Here is a 19137-nt window from a genome sequence, read left to right as displayed (position 1 = left end):
TCCAGGTCTGAAGTAGATTTCAAACCACCAACTCAGTCTGTCATATCAGTCCTGTCGGGGGTGAACCTTCCCCACCATCGGTCTGTTCAGTTTGCAACACAAACAGAATCCATGCCTTGTTCGTCTCAACAAAGGTCTATTCTTTCTACTATCTTGACAATCTATTGTAAAAGTATGACTTTTAATATGACTATAAATATTACTTTTCTCTGTCCTTATCACTCTAAAACAATTGCATGTGCTGTGACTACAGTTGGTTTTCACACTCAAGTAGGTTGCAAGGTGGGAAACCTTTTGTGAAAACACCTTTTCCCTCGTACAAAACACTTGTGGTTTGTGTATGAAATTATCTTGATCCTTCAACTTGTTAACAAAGCTTTCAACATGACAGAATTATAGCAATCAGATATTACAGTCATTTTCAGTGATCCCATCTAATGATCTGAGGTGAATAGCACACATTAGTTTGGCATCACAGACTCTCACAGCTTACTGGTTGAACACCCGGAACTAACACATCAGAGTTTCACACTTTGCGTGGTCTGGTGTTGCCATGCTAGCACCAAGCACTGCACTATGGAGGGTCTTTCTTACTGGGTTTCATTTGCTGAATTTTTTTCTGGAGAATTGTGAATGGTGACTGCTGCCAGCAATTCATGCTGGCTAGTCGCTGAATGATGTTGTCAGCAGTAGCAGGGCAGAAGTGCAGAATGAAAAATTCACTGCTTGCTTACGGCTAGTTGCAGAACAGAGCAGTTCTGTGATGCTAAGTTTGGAATGCCTTGAACAATAAGCATGATGTTATGCTTAGTGTGTGTATTTCCATGAGAGAAGCCCCAAACCTGCGACAGAGAGGACTGTTTCATTGGCCAGACACAATCTGCCAAACTATGAAGGAATGACTCCTTTTGAGAGAGAGAGAGAGAGGCCGAGAGAGAGCGAGAGGTCCTCCAGAACCAAACAGGGTATAGGCATGTGGGCACATAAGTTAATACACGAGGTGCTGTTTTAAAAACATAATTACAATCTAAATCTCCAGTGGCACCCGCCCATCACCTCACTCAAAATCTCAAGTAATCGAATGACAGCAATACAGACCCAATAAAAACTAGGATTTTATTAATATGGCCGCAGCAACATTGGCTGTAAAACAGAGCCACTAGTCACAGAACACCTATTCATGGCTCAGCACATTCGCAAAAACAAGCTGTTCTTATTACAGACTGCCAGGGTGCCTCCTTGCAGGCAGCCGAAATGGAGGACGTTGAGACAGTACCGTTAATACCAAAACAGTGCTAATTTTCTGCTGAGGGTGGTGGAGGCAGCCAGCCGTTGCAGGTGCCACATGTGATGTGAGATACAGTGCATTCTGAAAGTATTCAGACCCTTTCACTTTTTGTTATGTAACAACCTTATTCTAAAATAGGACAACGACCCTAAGCACACAGCCAAGACAATGCAGGAGTTGCTTCGGGACAAGTCTCTGAATGTCCTTGAGTGGCCCAGCCAGAGCCCGGACTTGAACCCGATCGAAGAGTCTCTGGAGAAACCTGAATATAGCCGTTCAGCGACGCTCCCCATCCAACCTGACAGAGCTTGAGAGAATCTGCAGAGAAGTGAGAAACTCCCCAAATACAGATGAGCCAAGCTTGTAGCGACATACCAAGAAGACTCGAGGCTGTAATCGCTGCCAAAGGTGCTTCAACAAAGTACTGAGTAAAGGGTATTTTTTATATAAATGTGCAAACATTTCTAAAAACGTTTTTTTGCTTTGTTATTATGGGGTATTGTGTGTAGATTGATGAGGAAAAAATACAATTTAATCCATTTTAGAATAAGATGTAACGTAACAAAATGTGGAGAAAGTCAAGGAGTCTGAATACTTTCTGAATGCGCTGTAGCTCTGCTGTCAGGGGACAGTGTGTGTGTTATGCATCCATACGCATTCAGCCAGAACAATGTCACCCTGCCAGATAGCAGCAGCCGCAGGCCTGTTGTATCAGTACAGTACTACAGGGATTTCAGGGGAACTGTGTGTGTGTGTGTGTGTGTAATGGGAGGGAAGGGGAAACGGAACATAACTACGAGGACATGTGAAAGTGGAACACGAGAGGCGCTAACGTTCAGTGAACAGCCCACGTTAGAATGAGTTAGCATGTTTGTTTAAGTACAGCGCATTCGGAAAGTATTCAGATCCCTTGACTTTTTCCACATTTTGTTACGTTACAGCCTTATTCTAAAATTGATTAAATTAGTTTTTCCCTCATCAATCTCCACACAATACCCCATAATGACAAAGCGAAAACAGGTTTTTAGAATTGTTTAGCAAATGTATTAAAATAGAAAAACAGAAATACCTTATTTACGTAAGTATTCAGACCCTTTAAAATGAGACTCGAAATTGAGCTCAGGTGCATCCTGTTTCCATTGATCATCCTTGAGATGTTTCTACAACTTGATTGGACTCCACTTGTGATAGATTAAATTGATTGGACATGATTTGGAAAGGCACACACCTGTCTATATAAGGTCCCACAGTTGACAGTGCATGTCACAGCAAAAACCAAGCTATGAGGTCAAAGGAATTGTTCGTAGAGCTCCGAGAAAGGATTGTGTTAAGGCACAGATCTGGGGAAGGGTACAAAAAACATTTCTGCAGCATTGAAGGTCCCCAAGAACACAGTGGCCTCCATCATTCTTAAATAGAAGAAGTTTGGAACCACCAAGACTCTTCCTAGAGCTGGCCAAAATTGAGCAATCAGGGAAGAATGGCCTTGGCCAGGGAGGTGACTGACAGATCTCCAGAGTTTTTCTGTGGAGATGGGAGAACCTTCCAGAAGGACAACCATCTCTGCAGCACTCCACCAATCAGGCCTTTATGGTAGAGTGGCCAGACGGAAGCCACTCCTCAGTAAAAGGCACATGACAGCCCGCTTGGAGTTTGCCAAAGGCACCTAAAGGACTCTCAGACCATAAGAAACAAGATTCTCTGGTCTGATGAAACCAAGATTGAACTCTTTGGCCTGAATGCCAAGCGTCACGTCTGGAGGAAACCTGGCACCATCCCTACGGTGAAGCATGGGGGTGGCAGCATCATGCTGTGGGGATGTTTTTCAGCGGCAGAGACTGGGAGACTAGTCAGGATCGAGGAAAAGATGAACGGAGCAAAGTACAGAGAGATCCTTGATGAAAACCTGCTCCAGAGCGCTCAGGACCTCAGACTGGGCGAAGGTTTACCTTCCAACAGGACAACGACTCTAAGCACACAGCCAAGACAACGCAGGAGTGGTTTCGGGACAAGTCTCTGAATGTCCTTGAGTGGCCCAGCCAGAGCCCGGACTTGAACCCAATCGAACATCTCTGGAGAGACCTGAAAATAGCTATGCAGCAACACTCCCCATCCACCCTGACAGAGCTTGAGAGGATCTGCAGAGAAGAATGGGAGAAACTCCCCAAATACAGGTGTGCCAAGCTTGTAGCGTCATTCCCAAAAAGACTCAAGGCTGTAATCGCCGCCAAAGGTGCTTCAACAAAGTACTGAGTAAAGGGTCTGAATCCTTATGTAAATGTAATATTTCCGTGTTGTTGTTTTTTTTTTTTTTTTTGGGGGGGGGGGGGGGGGTTTATAAAAACCTGTTTTTGCTTTGTCATTAAAAGGGTATCGTGTGTAGATTGATGAGGGGGGGGGAAACAATTCAATCCATTTTAGAAAAAGGCTGTAACGTAACAAAATGTGGAAAAGGTCAAGAGGTCTGAATACTTTCCGAATGCACTGTTATGTGTATGAAAAAGAGAGCGAGGGGAAGTCACCACAGCCCCCCCCCCCCCCCCACCCCCCCCCCCCCCCCACCTTATCAGCAGCAGAGAGGGCCAGCACTGTGCTGCAATCCTCTCTCCCTCCCCCCTTGCTCCTCCTCCTCTCTCTCCCTTTCAGACTGCTCTTTCCTTGAGCACAGTGCTGCATCAGGAGCCTGCTGAGGAGCGGTGGAGGCTGACTGGCGCTATCGAGGGCACCCTGCTCTGGCATGCCAGGAGGACGCCAAAACCCAGAAGAGGGTTTTGAGACAGAACGAGAGAGCCTGCCCACCACTGGCCAGCGCAAACACAGCACTAGAGAGAGTGAGAGAGTGAGAGGGGGGAGATAGGGAGTAGGGAAGCGAGGTCCACCTTAACCAGAGAAGGAAGAAAAGCAAGGGAGAAAAAAGAAAGCGAGAGTGCGAGTGAGGAAGACAGTGAACGAAAGGAAAAAGACCCCAAAAGAGAGAAAATAGAAAAGATGCAACAATAATGACAACTAACACCCCCCATATTTGACCATCACTCTCTCCACTCTGGGGAGGGGGGATTGAGTGAGAGGGCTGGCCGAGGGAAGGAGAGGGGAAGAAAAGAGCGACTAGAGATGACAGACTGAAGCGACAGAGGATCAGGTGAGTGACTAATGGCATGGAGAGAAAACGGTAGGAGACACAGGTGTACATGCTAAGACATGCGCACATGACTGGACACACACAGTGCTTCACAGAGCAGTGATGTATCTGATTCTGTACCACATTAGCTCAGTGGACTGCAGCGGGGTGATTTGTCGATGTCAGTCTATTGCTTCTCATTAGAGACCTACTCCATCTCCATTAGATATTGCAGCTTATTTATGGAGCAAATTCCGATCGGCTCATTTGAGGAAATGACTTGATGTTGTTTTGAAAGCACTTATACACCGATTGACACAATTGTGTTACACAACTTAACACAATTAACGGACACATGGAAGAACTAAAATGTAAATGTAAATGTAAAAGATGTACACACGGCCTCCAATATTCTAACATTAATTTTTTGGGCAATATTTTTATAGTCAAAGCAACATATTTCTGTAATTCTGATGTAATTTCAAACGTATTTGATATTTGGTATGCTACTATTGCAACTGTTGTTATACAGGTTAAATGCAACCTCAGACTAACTTGCAGTATGCCATGACCTGAAGAAGTTTCTAGAGCTTTCAGCTTACTATGTAACGCTATTAACCTGCGACACTGATGTGTTTGGCAAGCTCTTCTTAATACCCCCCCCCCCCCACACACACACACACGCTGTCCCCAGATACCCAGTCATTTGTGCCAGAAGACAGGGTGCAGAGAGGACAGGACACAACACAACCGTTTGTGTGTGTGTGTGCGCGCACAGGATAAAGAGAGTGTGTGTGTGCCACCCTAAATGAATTCAGCCGGCTCTCACTGCAGTATTTCCGAGCTCCTACCCGCTGGCAAGGCTTCAAGCTTGCCGGCCCTTGTAAACTGCATCAAAGCTATTAGGTCTATCAGTCTGACACTCAACCAGGACAGTTAGCATATAGCCTGGCGTTACAATGTTATACTCTTACAAATGTCAGATGGGTGTCAATGACGTGAATGGAAACTATTGAGAGGAGAGTGATATGAGAGAGGAGAGGGCTCTGGGTTTAGTAAGGCCCAATCCACCCAGCTGGTTCCCAGTCATGACTTTCTAACAGGCTGGATGGCACCTGTTCTGACAGATTGTTCTGTGGGCAGCAGAACCACAGTGTGGAGTGTTTTACTGCGGTGTCCTTGTGTTTAATACTGCCTCTCTCCCATCTGGGAGGCTGTTGCTATGCATCAAAGGCTATCGCAAAACAGCAGCAGCTCCAGACAAGGTCTTAAATCAATTCTACAGAGATTCCATTGGGGGGAAACTAGGCAGGTTATGAATAAGGGTGATACTGTAGCTAATACTCCACCAACTGCCGTTGTCTAGCAATCTATGTTGGAATACTAGCATGCCAGCAGATACCCATAGACATCCTGTCATTGCGCTATTGCTAGATAGCATTGGCTGTCGAAACTACCTCTAACTTCCTTCATACTGGACACAGAGATATAAAAATGGTATCCACTTGTTCATCTGACTTTAGTAAGGCTGTCCCCGACAAAAAAAATTATTGGTCAACCGAGAGTTGTCTGTTCTGTAGACCAATCAATTGGTCATAACTTTTAAACTTGTATTTTTCCATATATAGACACACCCTATGTTTTAATAAAATCAACTACACTGGAGAGAACAAGTATTTGATACACTGCCGATTTTCCTACTTACAAAGCATGTAGAGGTCTGTAATTTTTATCATAGGTACACTTCAACTGTGAGACTGAATCTAAAAAAATCAAATAAAAAATCCAGAAAATCACATTGTATGATTTTTAAGTAATTAATTTTGCATTTTATTGCATGACATAAGTATTTGATAGATCAGAAAAGCAGAACTTTATATTTGGTACAGAAACCTTTGTTTGCAATTACAGAGATCATACGTTTCCTGTAGGTCTTGACCAGGTTTGCACACACTGCAGCAGGGATTTTGGTCCACTCCTCCATACAGACCTTCTCCAGATCCTTCAGGTTTCGGGGCTGTCGCTGGGCAATACGGACTTTCAGCTCCCTCCAAAGATTTTCTATTGGGTTCAGGTCTGGAGACTGGCTAGGCCACTGCAGGACCTTGAGATGCTTCTTACGGAGCTTGAGATGCTTCTTACGGAGCCACTCCTTAGTTGCCCTGGCTGTGTGTTTCGGGTCGTTGTCATGCTGGAAGACCCAGCCACGACCCATCTTCAATGCTCTTACTGAGGGAAGGAGGTTGTTGGCCAAGATCTCGCGATACATGGCCCCATCCATCCTCCCCTCAATACGGTGCAGTCGTCCTGTCCCCTTTGCAGAAAAGCATCCCCAAAGAATGATGTTTCCACCTCTATGCTTCATGTTGGGATGGTGTTCTTGGGGTTGTACTCATCCTTCTTCCTCCAAACAAGGCGAGTGGAGTTTAGACCAAAAAGCTCTATTTTTGTCTCATCAGACCACATGACCTTCTCCCATTCCTCCTCTGGATCATCCAGATGGTCATTGGCAAACTTCAGACGGGCCTGGACATGCGCTGGCTTGAGCAGGGGGACCTTGCGTGCGCTGCAGGATTTTAATCCATGACGGTGTAGTGTGTTACTAATGGTTTTCTTTGAGACTGTGGTCCCAGCTCTCTTCAGGTCATTGACCAGGTCCTGCCGTGTAGTTCTGGGCTGATCCCTCACCTTCCTCATGATCATTGATGCCCCACAAGGTGAGATCTTGCATGGAGCCCCAGACCGAGGGTGATTGACCGTCATCTTGAACTTCTTCAATTTTCGAATAATTGCGCCAACAGTTGTTGCCTTTTCACCAAGCTGCTTGCCTATTGTCCTGTAGCCCATCCCAGCCTTGTGCAGGTCTACAATTTTATCCCTGACACAGCTCTCTGGTCTTGGCCATTGTGGAGAGGATGGAGTCTGTTTGATTGAGTGTGTGGACAGGTGTCTTTTATACAGGTAATGAGTTCAAACAGGTGCAGTTAATACAGGTAATGAGTAGAGAACAGGAGGGCTTCTTAAAGAAAAACTAACAGGTCTGTGAGAGCCGGAATTCTTACTGGTTGGTAGGAGATCAAATACTTATGTCATGCAATAAAATGCAAATTAATTACTTAAAAATCATACAATGTGATTTTCTGGATTTTTGTTTTAGATTCCGTCTCTCACAGTTGAAGTGTACCTATGATAAAAATTACAGACCTCTACATGCTTTGAAGTAGGAAAACCTGCAAAATCGGCAGTGTATCAAATACTTGTTCTCCCCACTGTATATGTAGGCTACTGAGCTAGTCTGATGCTTTAAGCACTGCAATTTAAAATTAAGACACAAATTACTAAAGATGGAACCAGAGATCAATATAGCCTAACCAGAAGACAAAAACCTGTTCCCAACCCTCCTCCTCCTGCTGCTGGCCTTCACAGATTCTGGCGTTATGCTCCTGAAGTTGCCAGGCTACACCAGCGGTCGACACCCTTTTCTATTTGAAGTGCTAAGTTATCTTACCATTTCTACTGATCTGCGTGCCAGTTATGATTTTCATATGCACATTTACGTGGAACAGTTTCATTTAATTTATAATAAAGTCTTCATATTTCAAAATCAATGTCATATGGTTAATCAAAATACTTTCTAAATGAAAATGATACAAATCTAAAAGTAACTTCTATTGCCATTGCCAATATGTAAAAATAACCTACATAAAGCCAACAAATAAAAACATTGCAGCCTGCAATCACATTGGCTATGCATGGGCCTGTCTGCAAGGAACTTGAAACATTGTATCAACTATTAGCTTGGTCCGGCCTGTGCTATTTGCGCAAGGGATAAGAAGTAATCAGGCAGGCCTATTTTATGACGTTTCCACCGGACCAGAGCATGACATCTTTTTCCCCTTTCATGCTGAGTGGTTATCGAAAGGTGGTAAGATTTTTCAAATAGGCTACATTGAGGAACTATTGTCATTCTCAATGGATGTAAAAATAGACTACGTTTACTCACTGTTTGATGTGAAGAAAAAATTACTTTGAAAAGCTACACAGTGATGACAATCAGAAATAGTATCAGATCCCCCAAATGGGCACATTTAGCCTACATTTGCGCGCAGGCCAGGTAGCCTAGGCCTACTTCTATGCATAATCAGGTGCGTGTCCTTACTCAACATTGACAGGACCACTCCAAACATTGACAACTCGTAAATGGAATGAAATAAACCCAAACTTGTAGCCCAGGTTGGGCGCTCTGCAAACAACATGTCCACTCCTACAATAACAACGCTAAGACTGTAATAGTAATATATTGAATGCATTAACAGAAATTACCGTATCCAAACAAACATTGTAGATGAGAAATTATGGGAATTAACGGTAAATGTACTACTGGTGATACTGGTGTGCCTCCGCAATGGATTAGTCCACTGAGACAGGCGTGAATCAGACAATTGTCTCGTGTGACATATTCTTTTTAAGTATATTTGCCACTGCTCGACAAAAAAGATCTTGGTCGACCAACAGCCTATTGACCAAACAATTGACCAGTCGACAAAATGGGGTAAGCCCTAGACTCTAGGGAAGTAGATAAAGGGCCTCACTGCCAAAATCCCGAAGTATCCCTTAAAGCTCCTGGTAATTGGCGCTTGGAAAAGCTAGCAAGGAATGGATTTAAGTGAGCTATTGCTAATCAATATTTAAATGCTAATGGGGTCGGTAGCGAATTTAACTGCCAGTATTATTATTATTCTACAGATGTGTGTGAATGAGTGATGGTTTTGACGAAGATCCATACAGGATCAAAACTGTGCCCTTCCATTTGTGAGTCTATATAAATCGTGGGAGCAAAGAAGTGTTGCAGATTCTATGTCCTTGGGTACAGTCCAGTGTCTCCTCTCACTGTGTCATCGCTCTCCCTCTCTCAGAGCCCTCACCATGCTCCCCCGCGCCCCGCTGGCCTGCCTCCTCTTGCTGCTCCTGTCAGGGGTGCTGGGGGGGCTGGTCCTGTCCATCTGCCCCTCTGTGTGCTCCTGTAGCCGGGGCCACCGTGTTGTGGACTGCTCCTCACGGCACCTCTCACAGCTGCCCCCAGGCCTGCAGCACAACATCCGCTTCCTTAACCTCTCACACAACAGGTAGGAAGACAACTTCTTCCTCTTCATCATCCTCTTCCTTCTCATCCTCGTTAGGTTGGATCCTAGCTCTGAACGTCTGGGTTCTGAGATTGAGCAGCAACATGACTAATAGCCAGACAGAATCAGCAGGGAGGGGATCCTAATAATTACATTCAATTGATGAAACTCTAGCAATTCATGTTTGGTCAGTATGTGGTTTGATTTAAACTAACAATTCCACAGGGATCTTTTATTTATCCCCTTCCGCAGGATGTTTTCTGTATTTTCTCGTCTTTAGTGTTGTGTCAAATAGAATCAAAACTAACATCTGACCTCCCCCCTCTCTCCCGACAGCCTTCGTGGTCTGGAGGGCCAGCTCAGCCACTACGCCCACCTGCGTACCCTGGACCTGTCCTATAACCTCCTGGGTCGCATCCCCTCCGGCCTGCCCAGGGCCCTGTGGGACATCCGGGCCGCCGGCAACCAGCTCCGAGCCCTAGACAAGAACGACACGGCCTACCACTGGAACCTGCGGGTCCTGGACCTGTCAGCCAACGAGCTGGAGAGGGTGGTCTTCATCAACAACACCCTGCCCAGCCTACACACCCTCAACCTGAGTCACAACCGGTTCTGGACCGTGCCCACCAACATGCCTCATAATCTGGAGATTGTGGATTTGTCCCACAACTACCTGGTTCAGATCCTCCTGGGGTCGTTGGACCGGCTGCCCAGGCTGAGGAGGTTCTACCTGCAAGCTAATCGCTTCTCCTGGGTGCCGGAGGGGGTGTTTGACCGGTTGGAGGGGCTTGAGTTGTTGACTCTTGGGGATAACCCTTGGGCTTGTGAGGAGGAGGACAACATCACACGGCTCTTGCTCTGGGCCGAACATACCCGCGCTGCCGTATTGGGCTGCCCCTGCTACACTAGGCCAACCTGTGGGCAAGCCCATCTGGCAACTCCAGGAGAGGAGTGGCACTTTGCATCCTACACAGAGCCTCCGCTGGGGGCTGATGCCAGAGAGCTGGGCCGTGGAGGCCTCCCACCGGCTAGGGCTGCAGTCGCCACTTCTGGGTACCTGGCTAAGTCTGCGTTATTGGAACCTGGGATGCATGGAGACAGGGGGGTGGCCAATGGCTCGGGGGACCAGACACTGTTCGTGTTCACCTCCACCCCCTCGCACGGCCTCTTCACACGCACAAGCACAACGGGGCACCCGCGCTCCGCCACAAAGAAGCCCAACACAAAAAGCACGCGGAGCAGAGGCCACGGACTCCACACACAGATCCTGTATTCTGTAGTCGCCTTGAACCTTTTAGTCACGGTGACTGCCTTCAAAGCCTTCTAAAGAGACTAGAGCCAAGTCTTGATGGATTTTGGAGAGTGCTAACCCTACGTACGTTTGACCCAGAAAGTTTTGTTTTAAAGAACAATGTTCGACTGTTACTGCCTAAAAAAAATATATAATGTGTATTCTCTCTCACCTTTCAACAATTTGCCAACCATCTACAGAGTGTAGTTGTGCTGTATGGCTAGATCTTTCAAACTCGCATACAAATAATATCTAGGCAAATGTATACACATACATGACTAATAATACTCTATCGATGTGGAAACATGAATGCTCTACTCCATGTAGTCTATACTGCTTGTCCGTTATGTTGACAGATGCTGCTGCATTTTATGGTTTCTATGATATAAAGACCGAAAAGGAAAACATTCAGAATGCATTTACTGTACGTGTGGTTTGGATGAGTCAGTGTCTGAGATAACTAATCTTTACACCTTGGCATCAGCTTGGTTTGGGTGTTATTTAGGAGGGCTTGCAAGTACTTAAGCCCCTTACGTGCATGCACACAAACACCTTTGCTCTTTATAAGGTCTTTAAAATAGTTGAAAGTTATCATAACGAAATGAAACCAAACTATTCTCCTCTGGGTATTGAAATTGTCACACCTCATTGACCGTTCGGTCAGAAACTGACCCTCTGTCCACTATTTTAAGAATTCCCTCCACTATACTCCCTTCCTACCACACACCTTAAAGATAGAGGTATAGGGTAACTCTAAATCTGGTTCGCCCAGCCGTCCTGACTCCCCCAGAACAGTGTGCAGCAGCCTGGGAAGGAGGCACAGGGTAGCCCTCCTCTTCAGCTGAGCTGGAACTAAGAGGCTATGATATGTAGCCCCATAAAGCATTCTGTAGTTGAGTGAATGGACCTACCTGGGTCCTCCCCATGACCCCAACTTCTCTTTACAGCTTGGCCGTCAGCACTGCTCAAAATTTAAGGGACACAACCCGCTCCCTGCCAACGGATGGCCCAATATAGACGACTGTCAACTTCCAGAGGAAGCTTCCCTGACATTAAGTGTTGATAAAGTTAATATGTTTTTCAAGCTGGTTTATAATACTAATAATATATGTAGACAGCAACATACACTCCTTGGCCAGGTCTTACCTGCGAGCAATGTAGTAGAAGAGAGGGTTGCCATTCTTGGAGGTGCCAGCCTGGTAGAAGATGTTGAGGGTCTTCAGGGCTTTGAACTCATCTTTCTCATGGACCTGGTGCCTAGAAATCAGGGACAAACGGACACCAGAATGCTTCTGAATCAACTCCACTCACTAACTGCTGGCATCCTTAATGTCTTAGAACATTTTACACACTAACTCTACACTAGGAGAACAGTTACCTGGTCATAAACTCTTCAAACTTGGAGCTGGTGAGGTTGAGGCTGGACCAGTGGGTGTCGGCCACAGGTTTGTGCTCGGGGGGCCCTAGATAGGCCAGGAGGGTGGCCATCTTGTCAAATGGCCGCCTGCCCACTGCCTTGTGGTCCCTATGGAATGGGAAGAGAGAGGGGAGAGAGAGACCGCTGTCAGACTCAGAGGGCTATACTGGTAGTGCACATAATAACATGATGACTGGTGACACATCGTATGCGTGTGTGTTACTGACCTGTTGCTGGAGAGGTACTGTCCAATCCTCTCCTGGTTGTTCCAAAGCAGCCTGTGGAGGGCCAGAACATTGCCATCACTGATGAAGGACAGGCTGTGGTTGACTGAGTCACTGGGAGGAGAGTCAGACGCTATGTCCAAGAAGAACCTATAGGACAATACAGAGGGATCACAGAGTGAATGGTCAGAACTGGAAATCTATTACAAATATCTGTAACATTTTAGAAAATGAGACCAGGTACGTAATTCTCAGCTTCATAACAGAAAGTTGGGACTCCGATCAGTTCCTGCTTTTCAGGATACTAATAGAGCAGTGTGTGCTTTTATCCGCTTTTTTGGTATTAAAATTAAAATTCTTACCACCTAGGTTGGAAAATATACAGGTTAAGACATCGTTAGAAATCTGGGACCAGCGCTGTTGCTAACTACCAGCACCGTTGCTAACTACCATAGCTGGTCCCATTGTGACAAAGAGTTGTATTAGTATCCGGTTGTCTTAAACTTTGTCATCTTCAACCTAGCTTACCGCCTGGCTGCATCAAAGTTGCTTTTCACAAAGTCGTTAAAAGGCCTCATGTGCTCCTCTTTGGTAAACAACACGTGGTTGGCAATGCTCTGGAGGATCTGAGGACAGAGAGAAAAACACAAAACAGAGAGCAACTTAATTAAAATAAAAGGTCATAAATAAAAAATAAATAAATCTTTCGGTCAAAGCCACTACTGTCATTTTCACGTGAGGTGCTTATTTTAGGAAGATGGAAGCACATTTTACATTTACATTTTAGTCATTTAGCAGACGCTCTTATCCAGAGCGACTTACAGTTAGTGAATACATATATTATTATTTTTATACTGGCCCCCCGTGGGAATCGAACCCACAACCCTGGCGTTGCAAACGCCATGCTCTATCAACTGAGCTACATCCCTGCCGGCCATTCCCTCCCCTACCCTGGACGACGCTGGGCCAATTGTGCGCCGCCCATGAGTCTCCCGGTCACGGCCGGCTGCGACAGAGCCTGGATTCGAACCAGGATCTAGTGGCACAGTTAGCACTGCGATGCAGTGCCTTAGACCCAACCCATACCTTGGACATCAGCTTCAGGCCTCTCTCTATCCTGGGTGGGGGCTTCTCATCCAGGATGCCTGCCTCGTAGGGCGACACGATGGCAGGGTTGATGAAGCGCAGGAACATGGCACTGCCCACCGCCCCTATACTGTTCTGGGGGAAACGCTGGCTCACCACCTGGAGGAAGAGGAGGGCGGTGGAGAACAATGGGGAGGGAGGAGAGAAGGAGGGGTGGGAACAGAGTGGAGAGAAAACACAAAAGAAGAAAAGGAAGTTAGAAAGTTAGATGCTTGTACGACATGACAGAGAAGATCTCACACCACCCTTCTCAAAGCCAGCCAGAGAACGAGCGAGAGAGAAAGAAAAAAGCAAGAGAGAGAAAGAAAGAGTTAGAGAGTAAGAGTGCAAGAAAGAGGGAGGGAGACAGAGGAAGATGGAAAGAGCTAAGTACAGAAGTCCAGAGAGGACATATAGTACATTCGGAAAGTAGTCAGACTTCTTCCGCATTTTGTTAAAGCCTTATTCTAAAATGGATTAAATTACAATTTTTCCTTATTAATCTACAAATACCCCAGAATGACAAAGCAAAAACAGGTTTTTAGAAATCTGTGCAAATGTGTATATATATATATATATATATATATATATATATATATATATATATATATATACATACACACACATATATATATATGCCATCGTGTCGCCCTTAGAGGCAGGCATCCTGGATGAGAAGCCCCCACCCAGGATAGAGAGAGGCCTGAAGCTGATGTCCAAGGTAAGGTTAAAAAATATATATATATTTATGTTAAAAATGTTATAAATTGATTTGCATTTTAATGAGGGAAATAAGTATTTGACCCCCTCTCAATCAGAAAGATTTCTGGCTCCCAGGTGTCTTTTATACAGGTAACGAGCTGAGATTAGGAGCACACTCTTAAAGGGAGTGCTCCTAATCTCAGCTTTTTACCTGTATAAAAGACACCTGTCCACAGAAGCAATCAATCACATTCCAAACTCTCCACCATGGCCAAGACCAAAGAGCTCTCCAATGATGTCAGGGACAAGATTGTAGACCTACACAAGGCTGGAATGGGCTACAAGACCATCGCCAAGCAGCTTGGTGAGAAGGTGATAACAGCTGGTGCGATTATTCGCAAATGGGAGAAACACAAAAGAGCTGTCAATCTCCCTCGGCCTGGGGCTCCATGCAAGAACTCACCTTGTGGAGTTGCAATGATCATGAGAACGGTGAGCAATCAGCTCAGAACTACACAGGAGGATCTTGTCAATGATCTCAAGGCAGCTGGGACCATAGTCACCAAGAAAACAATTGGTAACACACTACGCCGTGAAGGACCGAAATCCTGCAGCGCCCGCAAGGTCCCCCTGCTCAAGAAAGCACATATACAGGCCCGTCTGAAGTTTGCCAATGAACATCTGAATGATTCAGAGGAGAACTGGGTGAAAGTGTTGTGGTCAGATGAGACCAAAATCGAGCTCTTTGGCATCAACTCAACTCGCCGTGTTTGGAGGAGGAATGCTACCTATGACCCCAAGAACATCCCCACCGTCAAACATGGAGGTGGAAACATTATGCTTTGGGGGTATTTTTCTGCTAAGGGGACAGGACAACTTCACCGCATCAAAGGGACGATGGACGGGGCCATGTACCGTCAAATCTTGGGTGAGAACCTCCTTCCCTCAGCCAGGGCATTGAAAATGGGTCGGGGATGGGTATTCCAGCATGACAATGACCCAAAACACACGGCCAAGGCAACAAAGGGAGTGGCTCAAGAAGAAGCACATTAAGGTCCTGGAGTGGCCTAGCCAGTCTCCAGACCTTAATCCAATAGAAAATCTGTGGAGGGAGCTGAAGGTTCGAGTTGCCAAACGTCAGCCTCGAAACCTTAATGACTTGGAGAGGATCTGCAAAGAGGAGTGGGACAGAATCCCTCCTGAGATGTGTGCAAACCTGGTGGCCAACTACAAGAAATGTCTGACCTCTGTGATTGCCAACAAGGGTTTTGCCACCATGTACTAAGTCATGTTTTGCAGAGGAGTCAAATACTTATTTCCCTCATTAAAATGCAAATCAATTTATAACATTTTTGACATGCGTTTTTCTGGAATTTTGTTGTTGTTATTCTGTCTCTCACTGTTCAAATAAACCTACCATTAAAATTATTGACTGATCATGTCTTTGTCAGTGGGCAAACGCACAAAATCAGCAGGGAATCAAATACTTTTTTCCCTCCCTCACACATACATATATATATATATATATTTAACCTTACCTTGGACATCAGCTTCAGGCCTCTCTCTATCCTGGGTGGGGGCTTCTCATCCAGGATGCCTTTATAAATCAGGCCATATATATATATATATATATATATATATATTTAACCTTATTTACATAGGTATTCAGACCCTTTGCTATGAGACTCGAAATTGAGTTCAGGTGCATCCTGTTTCCATTGATCATCCTTGAGATGTGTCTACAACTTGACTGGAGTCCACCTGTGGTAAAATCTATTGATTGGACATGATTTGGAAAGGCACACACCTGTCTATATTAGGTCCCACAGTTGACAGTGCCTGTCAGAGCAAAAATCAAGCTATGAGGTCGAAGGAATTGTACGTAGAGCTCCGAGACAGGATTGCGTTAAGGCACAGATCTGGGGAAGGGTACCAAAAACATTTCTGCAGCATTGAAGGTCCCCAAGAACACAGTGGCCTCCATCATTCTTAAATTGAAGAACTTTGGAACCACCAAGACTCTTCCTAGAGCTGGCCACACAGCCAAACTGAGCAATCGGGGGAGAAGGACCTTGGTCAGGGAGGTGACCAAGAACCCGATGGTCACTCTGACAGATCTCCAGAGTTTCTCTGTGGAGATGGGAGAACCTTAAAGAAGGACAACCATCTCCGCAGCACTCCACCAATCAGGCCTTTATGGTAGAGTGGCCAGACGGAAGCCACTCCTCAGTAAAAGGCACATGACAGCCCGCTTGGAATTTGCCAAAAAGCACCTAAAGGACTCTCAGACCATGAGAAACAAGATTCTCTGGTCTGATGAAACCAAGATTGAACTCTTTGGCCTGAATGCCAAGCGTCACGTCTGGAGGAAACCTGGCACCATCCCTATGGTGAAGCACGGTGGTGGCAGCATCATGCTGTGGGGATGTTTTTCAGCGGCAGGGACTGCGAGCCTAGTCAGGATCGAGGGAAAGATGAACGGAGCAAAGTACAGAGAGATCCTTGATGAAAACCTGCTCCAGAGCGCTCAGGACCTCAGACTTGGGCGAAGGTTTACCTTCCAACAGGACAATGACCCTAAGCACACAGCAAAGACAACGCAGGAGTGGCTTCAGGACAAGTCTCAATGTCCTTGAGTGGCCCAAGCAGAGCCCGGACATGAACGCGATCGAACATCTCTGGAGAGACCTGAAAATAGCTGTGCAGCGACGCTCCCCATCCACCCTGACAGAGCTTGAGAGGATCTGCAGAGAAGAATGGGAGAAACTCCCCAAATACAGGTGTGCCAAGCTTGTAGCGTCATATCCAAGAAGACTCAAGGCTGTAATCGCTGCCAAAGGTGCTTCAACAAAGTACTGAGTATCTGAATACTTATGTAAATGAAAATTCGTTTTTTATTTTTAATACATTTTGCAAAGATTTCTAAAAACCTGTTTTTGCTTTGTCATTCCGGGGTATTGTGTGTAGATGAATAAGGAACATTTGTAATTTAATCCATTTTAGAATAAGGCTGTAACATAACAAAATGTGGAAAAAGTCAAGGGGTCTGAATACTTTCCGAATGCACTGTATGAATAAAATAAAAATCCCTCATTATGTCGAGATCACAACTTATTTATCTACTGATCACTACATAAAAGTTGTTTTGTCGAGATCACAAGATAATTTTCTCATGATCACGACATAAAAGTTGTTAAAAAGGAGTGGACGTATTGATGATAGATTGACTGTGTGGCTGAGGCAGCAGAGCCCACGGTGGATCAGCACATACGTTTTTATTGATTGCTACACTAAGGGATAATACATATTATGTTAACATCATGCTTTAATTTGTGTTTGGAGATCATTATCAGTTTATAAATTAGAATGTTAGCAAGCTAAAATGTCCCTTACCTTGAGCTAAGAGCTTGTGCAGGAGCTAAGCCATCGTGGAGCATTTAAGGCCTTGGGGGTGGCACACAGCCTGGGAGACAGTGCTGCCTGTCAGGCATCGTTCAGGGCTTAAATGCCCCACAAGGCATTTGTGATCAACACAGCCACAGGGCTCCTTGATGAGGTGCTTATTGTGCATCTGAACAAATTCATGGAAAATGCATGGTATTTTTGATTATCTCGTAATCTCAACAAAACCACTTTTGTTATGTAGTGATCATGAGATAAATAAGTTGTGATCGACATAACAAGGGAATTATTTTTATTCACGTCCTCCTTTCTGGACTTCCGTAGCTAAGAGAAGACATTTTAAATTAAAGCTTAGAGGAAAATTAAGCCTTTGAAAAAGAAACAAACTAAATGCCAGCAGGAGAGGACAAGAGCTTGTTTTTTGTGGAACTGACAGCATTTTAGCAACATAAAATATTATTAAAATCTGTTCATTTACACCCCCAGGAAGAATATGATAATTATAATTATGTTTTACATTTTCTGACAAGCAAGCACTTAAGTATGGTAATTTTCACATTTTCATAAATTCATAGAATGTTTGGGAATGACGTATAGTAAGGCGTTTGTGAAAATTCTATAGCAAAATAGAGTGGGAAAGCATCCCTGCTGTTGGACAATTAATAGGCACTGCAGTAAATAAAAACAAATATATATCCGTCTTGTCCAAGACTGGTGTCTAGGCAGACCGGTGCGCCATAGCCAATTAGAGCTACAGTAGGCGCAGTGCTAGCTGTGCCACTAGAGATCCTGGTTCGAATCCAGGCTCTGCTGTAGCCGGCCGCAACCGGGAGACCAATGTGGCGGCGCACAATTGGCCCAGCGTCGTCCAGGGTAGGGGAGGGAATGGCAGGCAGGGAGGTAGCTCAGTTGATAGAGCATGGCGTTTGCAACGCCAGGGTTGTGGGTTCGATTCCCACGGGGGGCCAGTATGAAAATAATAATGTATGCACTAACTGTAAGTCGCTCTGGATAAGAGCGTCTGCTAAATGACGTAAACGTAAATGTATATGCAAATAAGCCATTTGCCACATGGGCCTGCAATCACTAACTTTGAACTGGACTGTGTTTACAGGCAGTAGCAACAGCACGACTTTAGATTATTAGAGTGCATTCGCCAAAAGCCACAAAATACACCTGAATGGATTTCTACAAATATGTAAATACCACGGGATCCTCTTACATTTGGGAACTTAGTCCTATTGATCAAACAACCATGAAAAAGGTAGGCCCTCTCTCCCTCAGTTGCCTATGCACATCAACAACAAGATCAACAGCTAATGGTAGCCAGAGTGAGATGAGCTCAAATCTGACGAGTGAACAAACTTTCAGCTAGTTGGCCGTCAAAATTGCACTGATAAACGATGGGGAATAGTAGCCTGCTCGTCCTTCTGCAGCTTGCCTGCCA

The 19137-nt window shown here is 45.2% G+C and overlaps 2 protein-coding genes across 4 annotated transcripts in view; one reads left to right on the top strand and one right to left on the bottom strand.

Moving 5' to 3' along the window:
• The window catches only part of LOC311105590 (neurofibromin-like), a 91531-nt gene that overhangs the window by 39834 nt on the left and 32560 nt on the right, over positions 1–19137 (bottom strand). For all 3 annotated transcript variants that reach the window (XM_084147782.1, XM_084147783.1, XM_084147784.1), the window contains 5 exons: positions 13548–13706; positions 12990–13087; positions 12465–12611; positions 12199–12345; positions 11967–12077 (listed from right to left, as the gene is read on the bottom strand). In XM_084147782.1, the coding sequence (XP_084003908.1) occupies positions 11967–12077; positions 12199–12345; positions 12465–12611; positions 12990–13087; positions 13548–13706 (662 nt within the window). The remainder of the gene's footprint in view (positions 1–11966; positions 12078–12198; positions 12346–12464; positions 12612–12989; positions 13088–13547; positions 13707–19137) is intronic.
• On the top strand, positions 8954–10856 carry omg (oligodendrocyte myelin glycoprotein; the record flags this gene model as incomplete). Its single annotated transcript, XM_084147920.1, has 3 exons — positions 8954–8958; positions 9323–9532; positions 9866–10856. 3 exons carry the CDS (start codon positions 8954–8956, stop codon positions 10854–10856), a joined length of 1206 nt encoding a protein of 401 aa, XP_084004046.1.

This window comes from Coregonus lavaretus, assembly GCF_964263955.1.
Source record: "Coregonus lavaretus genome assembly, chromosome: 30".
In the NCBI taxonomy this organism is placed as follows: Eukaryota; Metazoa; Chordata; class Actinopteri; order Salmoniformes; family Salmonidae; genus Coregonus; species Coregonus lavaretus.
This window is presented reverse-complemented; position numbering and strand designations above follow the sequence as displayed.